The sequence below is a fragment of the Protopterus annectens genome, chromosome 4.part0 (genome assembly GCF_019279795.1).
Source record: "Protopterus annectens isolate FY-2018-M chromosome 4.part0, PAN1.0, whole genome shotgun sequence".
Lineage (NCBI taxonomy): Eukaryota > Metazoa > Chordata > Ceratodontiformes > Protopteridae > Protopterus > Protopterus annectens.
The window spans coordinates 1,296,418,308-1,296,434,692 of record NC_056733.1 but is presented as its reverse complement, the minus strand read 5'-3'; the positions used below and the strand labels follow the sequence as shown (position 1 = coordinate 1,296,434,692).

Below are 16,385 nucleotides of genomic sequence, written 5' to 3'. Positions count from 1 at the left end.
TTTACTTATATATACTACTTGCGGGGTTGAAGAAAACTGGAGAAGGCAGCAAGTCATAAAGGTAGTGTAAATTGGTCTCTCAAAGACTAAATATTGATGGCTACCACCCAATCTAAAACTTCATTCATACTCACCAAACCAATGAAATGGAAGACCCGCCCCCGTGCAGCCCCTACAGTTATTAATAAAACTAACAAATGTCATCTAGTATAAAAATTTTTCCTGTACAAGACATATTGACATTAAATAATATTGTCTTTATATTACCTTTAGATGCTCGTTCTTTGCAATGAATTGTGGTTTGGTCTTCATGAGAGTCTTCAGTAACACAAGTGCTTCCTTCATTATGTGGGGTCACTGCAGTAATGAAAACAGGATTAACATTCAGAACAGCATCATTAATCAGACAGTTACATAACTTAAATTCAGTAGCTCACCCAGACACTGATAAGGGCAGATAGGAAGTGTGAGACTGAGCAACTTAATGTTGTCTCACCCATCCTGACCAGTGTGTTGTCTGCCTACTTACATCCCTGAATGGCAGTAAGACACAGTGTAAACAGATTATCAGAATATGAGTACCAGCACGTGGTAGCCCATGCAAAATTAATAGCAATGATGTCACTGCATGAGGTGTATGTGGGGAATTAAGGCTAAGCTAAAGGAGAAAAACTTTTCCTACTGTCAGAATGCTACTATACCAGAACCCCCTATTTACTATTCTCCTTGCTTTGGACACGGAGGAAGGTACCAGGACACTGGAGATGGTATGTGGGGCACCAGAAACAGATGCAAAACAAAAAATGGCACCATGGATTAATACGAACAAAAAGATATTGACCATCTACACTCCTGCTATCTGTTACCAGATTTCCCCCCATTTTGTTCTTCCCATTTAAGTCCCGCTCTTTTGGATTTGATATTTATGTTGGGTAGTTCCCCTGTCCAGTTCTATGGTAGCAAGTGTCTGCTGAATCATATTATGAATTCCGTAGTGTTATCTCATTCCTGATCAGGCATCAAATGGTGAAATACATCTGTTAAAGTGGTGCAAAAATGTACATCACACACCCAGCTGCATCAACGGTTCCCCTATACTAGAAAGGATCCAATACGATTGTTGAAGGCTACATGTCTTGAACAAAATTATGAAGCAAAAACTGCTTGAATCTGACAACCACAGTAATCAAATGCATGACACATGCAAACCATGGCTGTACAGGCTTTGAACAAACAGCAAAACTTAAAAATAGAAAACAAAAAATTTTGGAAGAGAGCAAGCCACCTTGTGAGCCCCATGTAGTGGGGGCTTCACCTACCTCCACTCCCTTAGTTTATTATTTTATTATTCTAACTTCAAGGTTACTAAATCAAGTGAGACATGCACTTATAAGAAACCTTCAGAAAAGGGCATGCACTATTAGTGAGAATCACCGCCTTCCACCTAGGACATTATAAAAATGATGAAATAAGAAAAAAGATGCATCGTTACTTAGCAAACAAGAAAGTAGTAGTATGTAAAGACCACATTCAAAACAGTTATTTTATGTAAAATGTCCTTACAGTGTAAAGCACTGTTATTCACAACATCTGAACAGTAACTGTAAGATTAGTTTTAACTTTCCTAATGAAGCCACATTTCTACAAGAAAACTCTGCAGCAATAAATCATCAATATGTCAGTGATAAGTCTGCCTCAGGCAGACACCAAAAGATTAGAGACCACTGAAAGTGTGCACGGTCGGCTGAACTAAGCCAGAACCATGATGCCAGAATAAGAAGCCTAGTCACAATAGGACTTCACCATTTTGTGCCCACAAAGACATTTTTCAGAACAGTGCCATGACTATATGCAGTGCTGAGTCTGTACATAAGCAACATTTCCCTGGATGTATCACAGACTTAATCAATGAAGCTGAAGGGACGCAGAAATGCACAAAACACTACAGCCCGAGCACAATAAAACCCAGAATGGCATATGCCACAAACAAAAAATTCATGTTACTGTACTGAATAAGGACATCAGCAGATGGAAAAAAAAAAAAAAAAAAAAAAAAAAGGCAGCAGGAAACGTTTTCATGAATATATTTAAAAAGCTGCCAACCCCTCCCACTCACGAGTTATGCATATAGAGAGAGAGAGAGAGTGTACAGCTATACCAGCCCAAGCTCAACCGCTATCCAAGCTATCGTACTCAAAGACAAATCAGAGTGTAAACACTGAGCAGTCAGTTCTGGCTTAAGGAGAGGCTGAGGTGTGGCAACTGCAGTAAAGGTTTACAACACCACAAAGTTAACTGTGAACTGGTTTTAGAAAATGAATGCAACAATACTTGGCGATGGAAGGCTTAGAAGTGTTATTTTTTTTTAGTCAATCTCTTAGCACTGCCCATGCCGAATTTAGACTCATCACATGATCTTAGTCATTTGCAAAGCTAGTCAGCACTTAACACAGGTCTGACTTGTCTATAAATTTTAGAGATAAACAAGCTTTTCCTGGCCTTGCCACACTGTCAGGAATATCTTTCAACTAGCACACCTTATGAAGCACATCATTCATTGTGGACCTCAAAAACCACCTGAACTACAGAGAAAAGGCAATATTGAGTACTATTCAGTAAAATTTAGAAGCACAGATTCCTAATAATGTATATTATTCTACTATCTGGCAACATAGGCACTAGCATTCTCCAATTGGATCATGTGTCACATTCTGCACAGTTGTCAAATGTTTTACTACATAAAGAGATTACCAGGACATCTGATGCAGCTTAGCACAAGCCACCTCGTTTATTTTTATTATAATTTGTAAACTGTACAACTGACAAAACAATGAACATTCACGACAATCTGATTGTGCTGTAAAAAATTACACAATCAAAGCACAGGCCAAAATATTTACCAGTGAGTGACCCATCTTTTTACAGGTCATGCTGAGTTCTTGTGTCATGTTCATATTAAATATCATAATCATGCTTTACTAGGGATTACAATACCCAAACACAAAACAGATTCAATGACAGAGAACAGATATAAACACAGACAGATAGACACACAAGCACACACACACGTTGCAAACATTCTACAGTATTACATGAAAAGTTTCCATTCTTCTCACACACATATATATATATATATATATATATATATATATATATATATATGTGTATGTATCACACACACATACACGAGTAAGACTAGCTTTACCCTGAAAAAGTATTTCTCTCCCACTGACGTGTACCTGAAATGGCAGTTACATGCACATCCATCTCTCTCCAGATACACAAAGTGACCAAAGCAAAGAAAGCATGTATAACTTAGCATGTGTATTCAAGATCCAGCTCTAAAACCAGGTTCTCAGCACTGTTTTCACTTGACATTATAACCAAGCCACTTTGCAGGTTGCATGAGGCTTCTTTCAGCCTCACAGCTTTTGAGGGCTTTACTGCCTGCATGGTGTCTGCATGTTATCCTCACAAGCTTTCTCCAGGACCCGTGGTTTCCATTCCATGTCCCAAAAAAACATGCTAGTATTGTCACATACAGCAAAATCAAGCAATAGGCCAATATTATCTGCCTTTTAAGTGCATGCAACATTCTACCTCCCCTCCATTTCTATTTTCTATCTCACTCCTCCACCTGTCTTAAATGCTGTCCCATGACCTCTTAAATGCTTTTATGAATTGTGTCTTCACAACCTCCTCACAGTCGAATGAAAGCTAAAATGCACAGTATATTACCACAGCAAACGGAATCTCTTAAACACGATAAAGACAGCACACATGGGGGAAGCAGCACAACTATCGGCTATACAAAAAAGATTTCAAATTAAAGTTATGTACTTAACCATGACAAAAAAGCCATGCTGTTGGATTTTCATCCATTTCAACTGTGGGTTGTCAGATGTGACGGAATCTGATCTCAGCACTGAATGGAAGACTTCTGCTTCATGGCTCTGACTGCTACCCTACTCATAATTCATAGATCTCCAACCTAATCACCTCAGACTGAGTTTGCCCCATAGTGGAGAGTTCCTCTCCATAATAAGTCATAATATAACTGAATACTTGTACCATACCACAGCAACATACTAATTATGCGATACAAGCACAACATTAAAAGAAATAGAGGGTTTGTCATAGGACAACCAAAGCCTGGTTACTATAAGGTTAGCTATGACACTTTGGAAGGGGGTTGGAGGGTGGGATGTTGAACCAGATGAAAATCAGACAACACGGATCTATTGTTATGGTTAAGTACATAGCTTTCATATCCAATGTTGTCCATTTTCATCTGATTCAGCTGTGAGACAGATTCCCAAGCACAAAGTCCTGGTGGACTCGCAGAAGGATACTCCCAAGTATAGTGGAGCCAAAGGATGAGTGGGTCCCTAGACTGGTCATCCAACTTATAATGAGAAATAAAGGTGTGGGCTGTAGACCAAGTAGCCATCTTTTAGCAAATGTGGCAGAAGTAGCAATTGCTCTTGTGGAATGAGCTTTTGGTTTAACTTGCAGAGTCAGACCTCTTTTGATTTATACAAAGGGGATGCAGTAAGAAAGCCACCTGGAGAGTGTTACTTTAGAAGCAGCCTTTCCCTGTCTCTGTTTTGAAAAAGGAACAAACAATTGGTCCAATTTCTTAAATGTATTTGTTCTACGGAGGAAAACTGCAGCTGACAGTGAATATCTAGCAAATGCAATTGATATTTAACCTTGTTGGAAAAATGTGGAAAGAATACAGGGTAGGTTGATACTTTGATTTATATTAGTTTTGGATACCACCTTCAGAAAAAATGAAGTACTGGTTCAAAGAGAAACCCTGTCTGTATGAAATATCAAATAGGGTGGCCTACAGGAAAGTGCTTGCAGTTCATATATTCTTTTGGCCAAAGTTACAGCCACCAGAAAAGAAAATGTTTTCCAAGTAATGAAATTCCATATCAACTGAAGCTATTGGTTCAAGAGGAGGCGGAGTCAAAACCTTAACATAATGGCAAAATCCCATGGAGAACAGGATCCTTAATGAGTGAGCAGAGAAGAAAGGTTCCCTTTGAAAAGACTTTTGAAATTCAGAGAAACTATAGAGGAATTGTACTGGCCTGTGTGAAAATTTGAAATGGCTGCTAACTGTACCTTGACTGTGGAGAAGCTGGAACTAGCATGAAATACTGCAATTAGTATAGAATAGAAGGGATCGGAGCTGAAAAGTGGTCCAGACCACTGGAATGCACCCAGATGGAAGACCTCTTCCATTTACGTTGATAAAGATTTGTAGTGGAACTTTTCTGAGAAGCTGTGAGAATGCAGACTACAGAAGGTATTAGCCTAGCATCTCTGGCTAATGTTAAAATTGGAGGAATCATACTGTTAATCTCAAGGACTTCTGATCCACAGGAGGCAGTCCAGCAGGGTGGGATAGCAGGTTTGGAAAGTGATCCAACATCCAAGGAGGATGAACCAGTAGAGACCACAGGAAATGAAACCATGCCTTTTGAAGCCAAAAGGGGGCTATGTGGATAACTCGGGCCTACACATTCATGCCTTCTGTATGAACTTGTTCTTCAGTGGCAATAGAGGAGACCCTGGGACTAATGATGAATGACAGCATCCCTCAGTGACTGTCCCTGTGGAGGAACTAGGGCAAAGTAACTGCTGTATTTGCAGTTTAGGTACAAAGCAAAAAAAACACAAGAAGGTTAGCCCCAGCTACTGAAAATTTCTGTAGTCATTGCTGGGTTGAAGGACCACTCGTGAGGCATTAGAACAATCTGCTTAGCCTGTCCGCTAGAATATTGAAGTCCCTGGGATATGCATTACCACCAGAAAGTGCTGTGAAATCATCATCCACTGCCTTACCCTCATAGCTTCTTCACACAAGGGGCAAGATCATGTTCCTCCTGGTTTGTTTAAATACCACACTACCATCATATTGTCTGTCTGTCTGTACAGCTATTACACCTCTGGGGAGAGCATCGTGAAATGCCTGCATTGCTAGCAGAATCACCTGCAACTCCAGAACATTTATGTGCAACTTTGCCTCTGTCTGTGACCAGATGCCCTGGACAATCTTCTCAAAATAACCCCCACCCACCCATCCCAGAAAGGAAGCATCTGTTGTCACCACTGCTTAAGGACAATCTCTCATTAAGGGAAGGCCTTCCATCAGTGACAGTAATGTCATCCACCACAATGTCTAAGCAACAGAGACCTCCAAAGCAGAAACGCAAGCAACCTCCATCCTCCAATACCACCCAAATGACACATAGCCCACAGACTCAGTGTACCACTCAACCACAGCCAATAAGGCAAAACAATGTGCCCAACACACTAGTCATAGGTGACTCTATAGTCAGGCACACTGATGTCCCACTCACCAGGCTAGACAAGAAGGTTACTGTCAGCTGCCTGTCTGGTGCCAGGATCCACCACATAACCCACGCACTCAGGTCACTCCACACCAAGTACAAATATGACTCTGTCATTGTCCATGTTGGTGTGAATGACCTGAGACGTACCTCCCTGGACTACATGGAGACATGGAAGAGCTCTCCGATCTTGTAGCCCAGGCAGGTATGACCCTAGCCCTGAGTAGCATTCTGCCATCGCCCAGAATGATACCGCAGTACAAGGACAAAATGCTTGACTTCAACAATTGGTTACGCTTCTGGTGTCATTCTAAGGGGATCCAGCATCTGTCTGCTTGGGATGACATGGTCGACAGACCACAATGCTTTGCCACAGATGGCCTGCACCTGTCGCCCCTGGGATTCCGGATACTGGCCAAGGCTCTTGCTGCCCCCATGGTGCCTTTTTAGGCAGGGTTCAAATAACAAAATTCACCACCATAACAGGAACAGGCAAACAAAAACTGAAGGTAATGCCACTCAATGCTAGAAGTCTAAATCTCAAAATGCACTCACTTGAGGCACTCCTTAAAATGGAGAACATCAATATCTGTGCAGTGACCGAGACCTGGTTCAAGGTTCCACAGAGCACCCCTGCACTACCAGGCTATAACTCATACCACACTTTTCGGCCATGTAACCTGGACAGAAACACCAAAGGCGGAGGTGTGTCCATATTCATTAAGGATATCCACACCTCCAGGCTTAGTTGCTCAGCATAATGCATCTGAGGTTATCCAAGTGCAACTAACTCTGGGCAAAACTGCAATCCAAATTGCAGCTTGCTACAGATCCCCCACCATGCCCCAGGATTCCCACTCATCTTTTCTTGATGTACTGGAAAATAATAGGGTTCAACCAAACACCCTAATAATGGACGACTTCAACTACCCCACCATTAACTGGGAAAACTACTCATGTACCAACTCCTTAGCTCAACGCTTTCTGGAATTCATAAACTCCAATGCCCTAGATCAACTTATCCACACCCCCACCAGGTGCAACAATATCCTAGACCTAGTCATTACCAACATGAATGACTGGTGTTCCACACCTGAAGTCAACTCCTCGTTGGTCCGATCTGACCATAAGCTTATCACCCTCGATATCCGCATCCCACCCCCCATTAAGGAAACCACAGTAAAAAGTTTCTCCAAAGCCAACTTCATGCTTCTTAAGACAGAAGTGGAGAATTTCATGACACCCATGCAGATGGACAATACAGTTACAACTGCTGAATTCTACACAAATGCACTCTAAGCACTTACACGAGTGCATGGATCGTGCTATTCCAAACAGAACCAAGACACTATCCTCCAAGAAAAGGAAGCCAATCTGGTGGTCCCCTGCCATAAACAAACTGTACAACAGAAGGAAGAAACTGTTGCAAAAGAGTAAAATCCCATGAGTGGAGGAGCTCCCTGGTCAGCCTCAGTAAGAAGCTGAGATCCCTTATAAGATCCTCCAAAGCTAGCTACGAAAACAAAAATCACCACTAAATCCAAGGACAACCACAAAGCATTCTATAGCTATGCCAAGAATCTAGATTGCAACACCCAGATCTGCTCTGAGTTATAGCACAAAGGCACAAAAATTACAGAACCAACTGATATTGCCAACATCCTGGCAGATCAGTTCAGTGCTAACTTTACCCCCCTCTCACCCCCTAAAGGGCCCATATCTATACAGGAAGAATGCAGAGTCCCTGTAATCACAACTATGCAGGTAAAAGCTGCACTCTCTAAAGCCAAAAACACAGTATCCATGGGACTGGACAACATCCCAGGTACGTTTTACACGAACTTCAGGACAAACTGGCTCCCCACTTAAGCACAATGTTCAATAACAGCCTCGCATCAAGCTTTGTGCCCACTGAATGGTGCACAGCAACAGTTATCCCACTCCACAAAGGGGGAGCCACCACTGATCCCAGGAACTATCGACATATTAGCCTGATGAGCCTGGTCTGCAAGGCCATGGAACGTATCATCATGGAACTCATAAACAAAGACATTGGTAACCTCCAAACTCTGGATCCCACCCAGTTCAGGTTTGTGAAAGGCAGATCATGTCTCCTGAACCTGATTGACTTCTTTGAGGCAGTCACCAAAGCCGTGGATGAGGGTAAGGTGGTTCACACAGCCTATCTTGACCTCGCCAAGGCTTTCGACACCACCCCATTCTAGAATTATAGCTAAACTCACTACACTAGGTATAAATCCCTACGTCACAAGATGGGTTGCCAACTGGCTCACTGACAGAACCCATACTGTAAAAAGTTGCAGACTCCAAATCTGACCTTAAGGCAGTGACAAGTGGAGTGCCACAGGGTTCCATCCTGGGACCTCTCCTGTTTGGTATCTACTTCTCTGAAGTACAGGCTAACACAGAAGGCCTCTGGCTAATGAAGTTTGCAGATGACTGCAAACTAGGAGCCATAGTCAAGTCTCCAAATGATGTGGACATCCTACAGAAGGGCCTCACAGACAAATGCCTGGTGTCAGAGCCATGGCCTCAAATTCAATGCCAAAAAGTACAGCGTCATCCCCTTTGGTAAAAACTCTGTACCCATGAACTACCACATAGGCAGCAATCTACTTAACACCGAATGCGTGATAAGAGACCTTGGGACCCAGGTGGTCAGTAGTCTCTCCTTTGATAGTCACATCGCCACAGTAGTCAGTAGTCCTACGTGGCACACCTCATCATGAAAGGGTTCTCATCCAGGAAAAAGAGGTCATTGTTCCCCTCTACTCGTCACTCATTAGACCCATTATAGAGTACAACACCCCTTTTGGAATGTACCTCAAGACATCTGCAGCAGCTGAAAAGGCCAAAGAAGTACCTCACAAAGAGGATTACTGACCACAAACAAATGCTCTACACCCGCCTCAAAAAACTCTAGCTTTACTCCGTAGCATATCGCCTACTCAGAGGTGATCTCTGCCTAACATATAAAGCTATGTCAAACCCAGAACTGTTGGACATGCTACACCTAAACAAATCCCAATCCTTCCAAGCTACATGCTCTAAGGACCTAAACCTTGTCACCACAATAAACAGGACATGCTGGAGGGACAGATTCCTGTCCTAGAGACTTCCTATACTCTGGAACAAGCTACCCATCTATGTCAAGCAAAGTTCTTCAATCAGCACTCTTCAAGAAAAATCTTGATGAGTGGATGGGGAAATAGGAAATACACCCCGGGGATCACTTCTGTCTCTCTGCTGGACAGTGGCACAGGAAAATAACTTTCTTGGGTGGCATAAGCTATGGTACCTTGCTGGCTAGGCTTATGTACGCCCTTGGGCCGATAGCCTAGTACCTACCTATGAACCTGTGTGTGTTCCCTGCATATTGGCATCAGCCCGATATTGATGTGTAAGTGATTGTATTGTCCATTGCAGCACCCTCTTACAAAACCTTGCTAGAGGGACTAAGAATGATTTAGGCCATAAGACCTAGAATTCGAAGAATGAGTCCTGCTGTAGGAGAACACGTGTTTTAAAACAAATGAAGCTGTCAACTGAAAACACAAGAGTCTGTGACAGGGTAGGCTGACTAGCTGTGAGATAGCATTCAGGTGACATCCTCTGAATTCTATGTTTTGTATTTGGCCAAGCTGACTTTTTTGTAGATTGACTGTTATCCCCAATTGGAGAAGCATTCAGAGCAGAGAGTCTGTGTTGGAGCAACATTTGCTTTGGGGCAGCTGTCAGCAGCCAGTCATCTGGATATGGGAAAACTTGGTACCCTAGAAGATGGGGTCATGCTGCTACCACTGCAATCATCTTTGTAAACACCATGGGGGCTTTGGTGATACTGTAGGGCAATGCTCAAAATTAGTACTGTTTGGCTCCCAGCCTGAAATGGATCTCTCTCCTTGAATACTTTTCTATCTTTACATGATAGTATGCATCCTTGAGCTCTATTGAGCACATCAAATTATCCTGCTTCAAAAGAAGCAAAACAAACTTAATTGTGATCATCCTGAATTTTTTCTGCAATACAAATTTGTTTAATGGGTCTGAGCTCCCCTGTCTTCTTTGGAACTAAAAAGAACTTTGAATAGACTCAATCTTTGTTAGTCTTTGGGAACTGACTGGCTGACTTTTTTTCTAGTGGCTTTTAAATTTCCACTACTGCCAGTTCCTGTTGACTGTGTGGGATGTCTGGAATGCATTTCTTTGGTCATGACATAGGGAAAATGGAATTATACAGCCTCAGGAAATGATGTCTAGCACCTAGGAATCTGTGGCTATCTCTCCTGCCAGGCTAATGACTGCAGAGAGTGATCTCCCACGACATCCAGACTGCAGCAGTCAGGCAACCCTTCAGGGATGATAAAAAGGTTTCTCAGAAAATGGCCCTCTGAAACCTTGATTCTGCAGCCTATTTCTGCCTCTTGGATGACACCTATTTTGATATTCTCCTCCTCCTCTGCCCCGAGGAGGTCCATCACTAGAAGGCTCTCGATATGACCCCTGTGATTTACTAAACCACATCCTTTTCCCCCACTCTAGGATTCCTAGAAAAGGAATTTTTAGTAGCAGAAAAGTGGATGCTTATGGCAGAGAGGGTTTTACCATCCTGCTTTCTTCTAGTTAGAGTATCTTTGTCTTTTGGTCCAAACAATGTAACGCCATCATAGGGACATTGATAAAGGATATCATGAAACTTTCCACAAAAAGTCACAAAGATGCATTGAAGCATACCCTAGCTGAACCATCTGCTGCATTCTAAATGAGTCGATAGGTGGGATTCCACTTTCTTTTGGACAACCAAAGGCAAGACTCCAGAGAGAGACTTGGAAATCTCTTTGGTCAAATCTCTCTGAAAACAAGTAATGTAGGCCAAGTAATTCAGCATCTTCAGGGCAAATGACAATGAAATGTACATCTGCTTCCCAAAATGATCCAACACTCTGAACTCTCTATTAAGAAGATGGACCGTTTAACTCTCTTCCATGAAATCTTTCCTGGTGGCTGCAGTTACCACCCTTGCATCCACAGGAGGACCTTTGCTCCAGTGCTGAAAATATCTTGTCAGGTTTTCTCAGAATAGCCTCCACCACATTAGGATCCTTCCATGCCCTTGTCCTTCCTCTAAGGCCATGTCTTCAGTGACAGACTATGGGGAAAAGTCAATATGCTTCAGCTAGCAAGTCTGTTTTCAGTGCAACTCCACTGTTGGAAAAATCAGAGGGTTCTGAATCAGACTAGGAACTTACTATGCAACTCTCCTGAGACTTTGGAACAGACTGTCCCTGTCGAACAGACTGATGATGAGAACAGCCAGATTCCATGTGGGCTTTGGATGGAACCACTCTAACTGAAGACATCTTTTCCTGAGGAGTCAACATGACTCGCTGAAAGGCTTTGAAAGCCAATGATGTTATCGGCTCTGAAGGGATCTCCTCAGATGAAACTGGCACAGACCCCTTGAAACATACTAGCCTCAACTCCAAAGCTAATCTCAGTGCCAAACAGACATCCTGCTCTGAGAGACTCCTATAGGACTGGGTCAAAGATGCCAGTGAAGCTGTTCTAGATGGTCTCCTTCCTCGAAGGATCAGGGAATGTAATCTGGGGTTTAGGAGTTCCAGTGATCACCAGGGACAGCTAGCCAGTGAACGGATCCAATAGTCTAGGTATCTTCGTATCATGCCCAGATGCTGGGGTTTGATCCAGTGTTTTTTTTTTTTCTAGATTTCTCAATCTCTGTTCTGTCTTGTTTATCCTTGTCCTTTGTAGTCTCCTTCTGTTTAGACGTCTCTCTTTCATTAGGTTTCTTCTCTTTGGTGCCTGAAGAAGAGGTAGAAAGGGCAGACAGGGGAGAAAGAATTCCCTTGACAATTAAATTCTCCCTTCTGTGCTGCAAACCCTTGTACTAAATGAACAAGACTGGCATGGGTCCTTCAGGTATTCCCCTCCTAAACAATATACACACAGAGTGTGGGTCCTGTGGTGGCAATTTGTGCCTACACTCTGAACATTTAGAACATTTTTGGCTCTCAACATCTTAAGCAATTCAGTTACAAGAATAAGAAAACGGCCTGTTCTTGACTGCAACCACTAATAACTTTTAGTTATGTACTCACCATAACTTCAGATGTTTGGGATCCATCTCGCCTACATTCTGAATGATGGGTTCGGAGCCGATCCCTCGGCTCCGACTCGGCACGCTTATGCCAAAGAGCGAAGTCTCTTATTGGCTGAGCTTACTATATCCCAGGATGCACCACTACCATTCCCCCAGATCTAGTTTGTCCGCATACATGCACACACGCATACCCTGCTTATATAACATCGTCAGATGAACAAGATAAAAACAGTCGAGCTCAAAACCGTTCTATCTCTTCTGATCTGCAAGGCAGGGGGAAGGAGGGTGGGTATCAGGAATGTAGGCGAGATGGATCCCAAACATCTGAAGTTATGGTGAGTACATAACTAAAAGATGTTATGTGATCCTATCTCGCCTACATTCTGAATGATGGGACAGCGTCCTAGCACCTGAATCCTGGGTGGCTCACTGGAAAACACTCCTGAGTACCGTGGAACCAAATGATGCTCGTCCTTTAGATGCCACATCCAATTTGTAGTGGGAGATGAAAGTGTGCGGGTTGGACCAAGTAGCCGCAGCACAAATTTCCGATATAGCGAGCTTGGAATGAAAGGCTATAGAAGTAGCCATAGCTCTGGTAGAATGAGCTTTGATAGATGATGTAAGTTGTTTATTCGAAGAAGAATAGGCCTGAGTTATGCAATCTCTGATCCATTTTGAGATTGTAGCTTTTGTGATGGATTGGCCCAATTTATTATCTGAGAAGGACGCAAACAACTGGTCTGACTTACGAAGTTGCTGAGTCCTATCTAAATAGAAGCGTAATTGCCTGTGAACATCCAATTTATGGAGAGTGTATTCTGCTTCATTAGAGAATTTTGGAAAGAAAACTGGTAGCTCTAGAGATTGTTGAAGACAGAAACTAGAACAGACTTTTGGGACAAAGGATGGATTAGGCCTAAGTGATACTCTATCCTTGTGGAAAATCAAGTACGGTGGTTTAATAGACAGGGCTTGAAGCTCTGAGACTCTTCTTGCAGAGGTAATAGCCACTAAGAATGCCGTTTTCCAAGACAGATATTTTTAATCGCATGTAGCAGCCGGTTCAAAGGGGAGATGTTAATGCGAAGCACCAAATCAAGATCCCACGGAGGTGCAGGATGAAAACTGGTGGTCTTAACAGACTGGCACCTTTAATGAACGTTTTGCATAGTCTGCTGCTCATCAAAGGAGGATCCGTGGATTCATGGAATTTAGAGATAGCAGCTAGTTGGACTTTAATAGTTGAGACAGAAGATCCCTGATTAAACAGGGATGTTAAGAATTTCAAAACCTCTGGGACAGGAGCAGTGATAGGGTCAAAGCCCTTGAGTGGAGCCCAGATAGCAAACCTCTTCCACTTACTGAGGTACAATTTGTTAGTGGTGGGTTTGTGGGCCGAAGATAAAATGTGAACAACTTCCGGGTCTAGTGTGTGTCTTCTAACTAATGTTGGAAGTGGAGGAGCCAAGCTGTCAATTTTAGAGATTGAAGGGACTGATGCCAATGTCCCGACTGATGGATTAGCAAATCCGGAATCAGGTCTAAGGTCCACGGATCGTCCACTGCATGCTTTTTCAGGTAAGGAAACCATATCTGACGAGGCCAGTATGGGGCAATCAGAATCATTGAAGACCCCAGTTGAGAGGCTTTTTGAATAACTTTGGGAAGGAGTGGAATTGGAGGAAAGGCATAAAGTAGCCCTGTTGGCCAAGGTTGTACTAGAGCATCCATGGCTGGTACTTCCTGATGTGGAATCAAAGAGAAGAACCTCTGGCACTTGGTGTTTTGTGGAGTTGCAAATAGGTCGCAGCACGGCGTCCCCCATCTCTTGAAAACCTGGGCTGCTACTGTGCGGTTTAGAGACCATTCGTGAGGAGAGAGAATTGTCCTGCTTAACTTGTCCGCCAAAACATTTGACTTTCCGGGATGTGGGTCGCTACCAAGAAGCGGTTGGTAGCTACAGCCCATTCCCACACTCTCATGGCCTCTCTGCAAAGGGGATACGATCTGGTCCCTCCTTGTTTGTTCAGATACCAAACCACCGACATGTTGTCTGTGTGGATGGCGATAATGCCCTGAGGAAGAAACTTGTGTAAGGCCTGTAGGGATAGAAGTACAGCCCTCATCTCCAACACGTTGATGTGGAGAAGAGCTTCGTCCGGAAGCCAGGAGCCCTGAACTAGCCTGCCCAGACAATGCCCCCACCCTATCTGGGAGGCATCTGTCGTCAGGGTAACCACTGGAGGGAGAACAAAGGGTTTTCCTGATCCAAGTTGGATGTCTGAAGCCACCAGCGAAGGTCCCTTTTGCATATTTCCGTAATCATGATGTGATGATTGAGGGAAGATCCTGAAAGGACCATTGAGTTGACAAGAGCCACTGAAGAATCCTCATGTGTAATCTTGCTAGAGGAACTAAAAGAACCGTGGCAGACATTGAGCCTAAAACCTGTAGGACCATCCTGGCTGGGGCTTTGGATCTCGAGATTAGAGCTTGAACCTGGCCCTGTAAAGTTCGGATCCTTTCGGCAGGAAGAAATCACAAGATCAATCTTGAGTCTATCTCTGCTCCTATAAACTTTATGCTGAGAGGGCAGCAAGACAGACTTTGACCAATTGAATGTAATCCCTAGGGAAACACCCAGGAGATGGTGGCTTTGAGGTTGTCCATTAGTAGATGCCTGGTGGTGGCAGTCAGGAGCCAGTCGTCGAGATAGGGAAACACTTGGAATCCAAGACTTCTCAGGTGAGCCGTCACTACTGCCAAACACTTGGTGAACACCCTGGGGGCTGTGGTGAGACCAAAGGGCAGAGCACAAAATTGGTAATGACTGACTCCCAGGCTGAAGCGCAGATACCTTCTGGACGCCTGATGTATCGGTATGTGATAATAGGCGTCCTTGAGGTCTATGGAGCACATCCAAACATCCTTCTCCAACAACGGAAGAATGGATTGTAACGTGACCATTCGAATTTGGATTTCGTGACGGATTGGTTCAGTCTGCTGAGATCCAATATTGGTCTCAGGTCCCCTGTCTTTTGGCACTAAAAGAACCTGGAGTAATTTCCTGATCCGATCTGGTCTGTGGGGACCGGTTGGATGACTCCTTTTTCTAGCAGCTTTAAAGCTTCTGCGGCTGCTATTTCCCTTTGACTGGGTGGTGGGTCCGGGATTCTCTTGGACGGTGGGGGTGAGTATTTGAATGGGATGGTGTAACCTCCGGCAATGATCCGAAGCACCCATCTGTCCTGAGTGATTGACTCCCAGGCATTTAGGTGCTTGGCGAAACGACACCCGACTGGCTCCGGAGCAGCACAGCCGGGCAATCCCTCATGACGTGTGGGAGGCTGAAGAGCCACGAAAGGACTCGCGGTCTCCAGAATTGCGGGGCCCTCTGCCGCCTCTGGGACGGCGTCTCCCTGAAAAATTTCCCCGCCCTCTGCCTCTGGACGGGGAATCTTCCTGCTGTTGGGAGAAAAACTTGCGAGATTTTCGGAACCACATTTTCCCCTCTCCTTTAGCCTTGGGGTAAGGCCTAGGCACTCCTCATGGCCCTGAAAGCCGGACCCCCAGAATCCTGGGAGTGTCCGGTCTCCGGAGCCATGATAGTCGACGGAAGTCCCAGCCAAGCACCGAGGAGGCTCGGAACCGAAAGCATAGGTCCCGAAACATCACCCTCGGGTCCAGCCGAAGAAGTCCGCGTACCAAACTCGGACCCCAGGGCCCGGGTTGGAGTAAGGGTCGGAGCCGACCCTGAGATCTCCACCGGCTCCAACAGCACCTGCTCCGGAGCGAAGCAGTCGGAGGAGGAATGGCAATGGGTGGGCCATGGTCATCGGCTCAAGCCAACTGGGTGAACCGAAACAAATTTTGGA

General features: G+C 44.1%; 1 protein-coding gene across 2 annotated transcripts in view; it reads right to left on the bottom strand.

Moving 5' to 3' along the window:
• Positions 1–16,385, bottom strand: part of OVOL1 (ovo like transcriptional repressor 1) — a 176,637-nt gene that overhangs the window by 118,907 nt on the left and 41,345 nt on the right. For both annotated transcript variants that reach the window (XM_044069177.1, XM_044069178.1), the window contains exon 2: positions 268–357. In XM_044069177.1, coding sequence (XP_043925112.1) covers positions 268–357 — 90 coding nt within the window. The remainder of the gene's footprint in view (positions 1–267; positions 358–16,385) is intronic.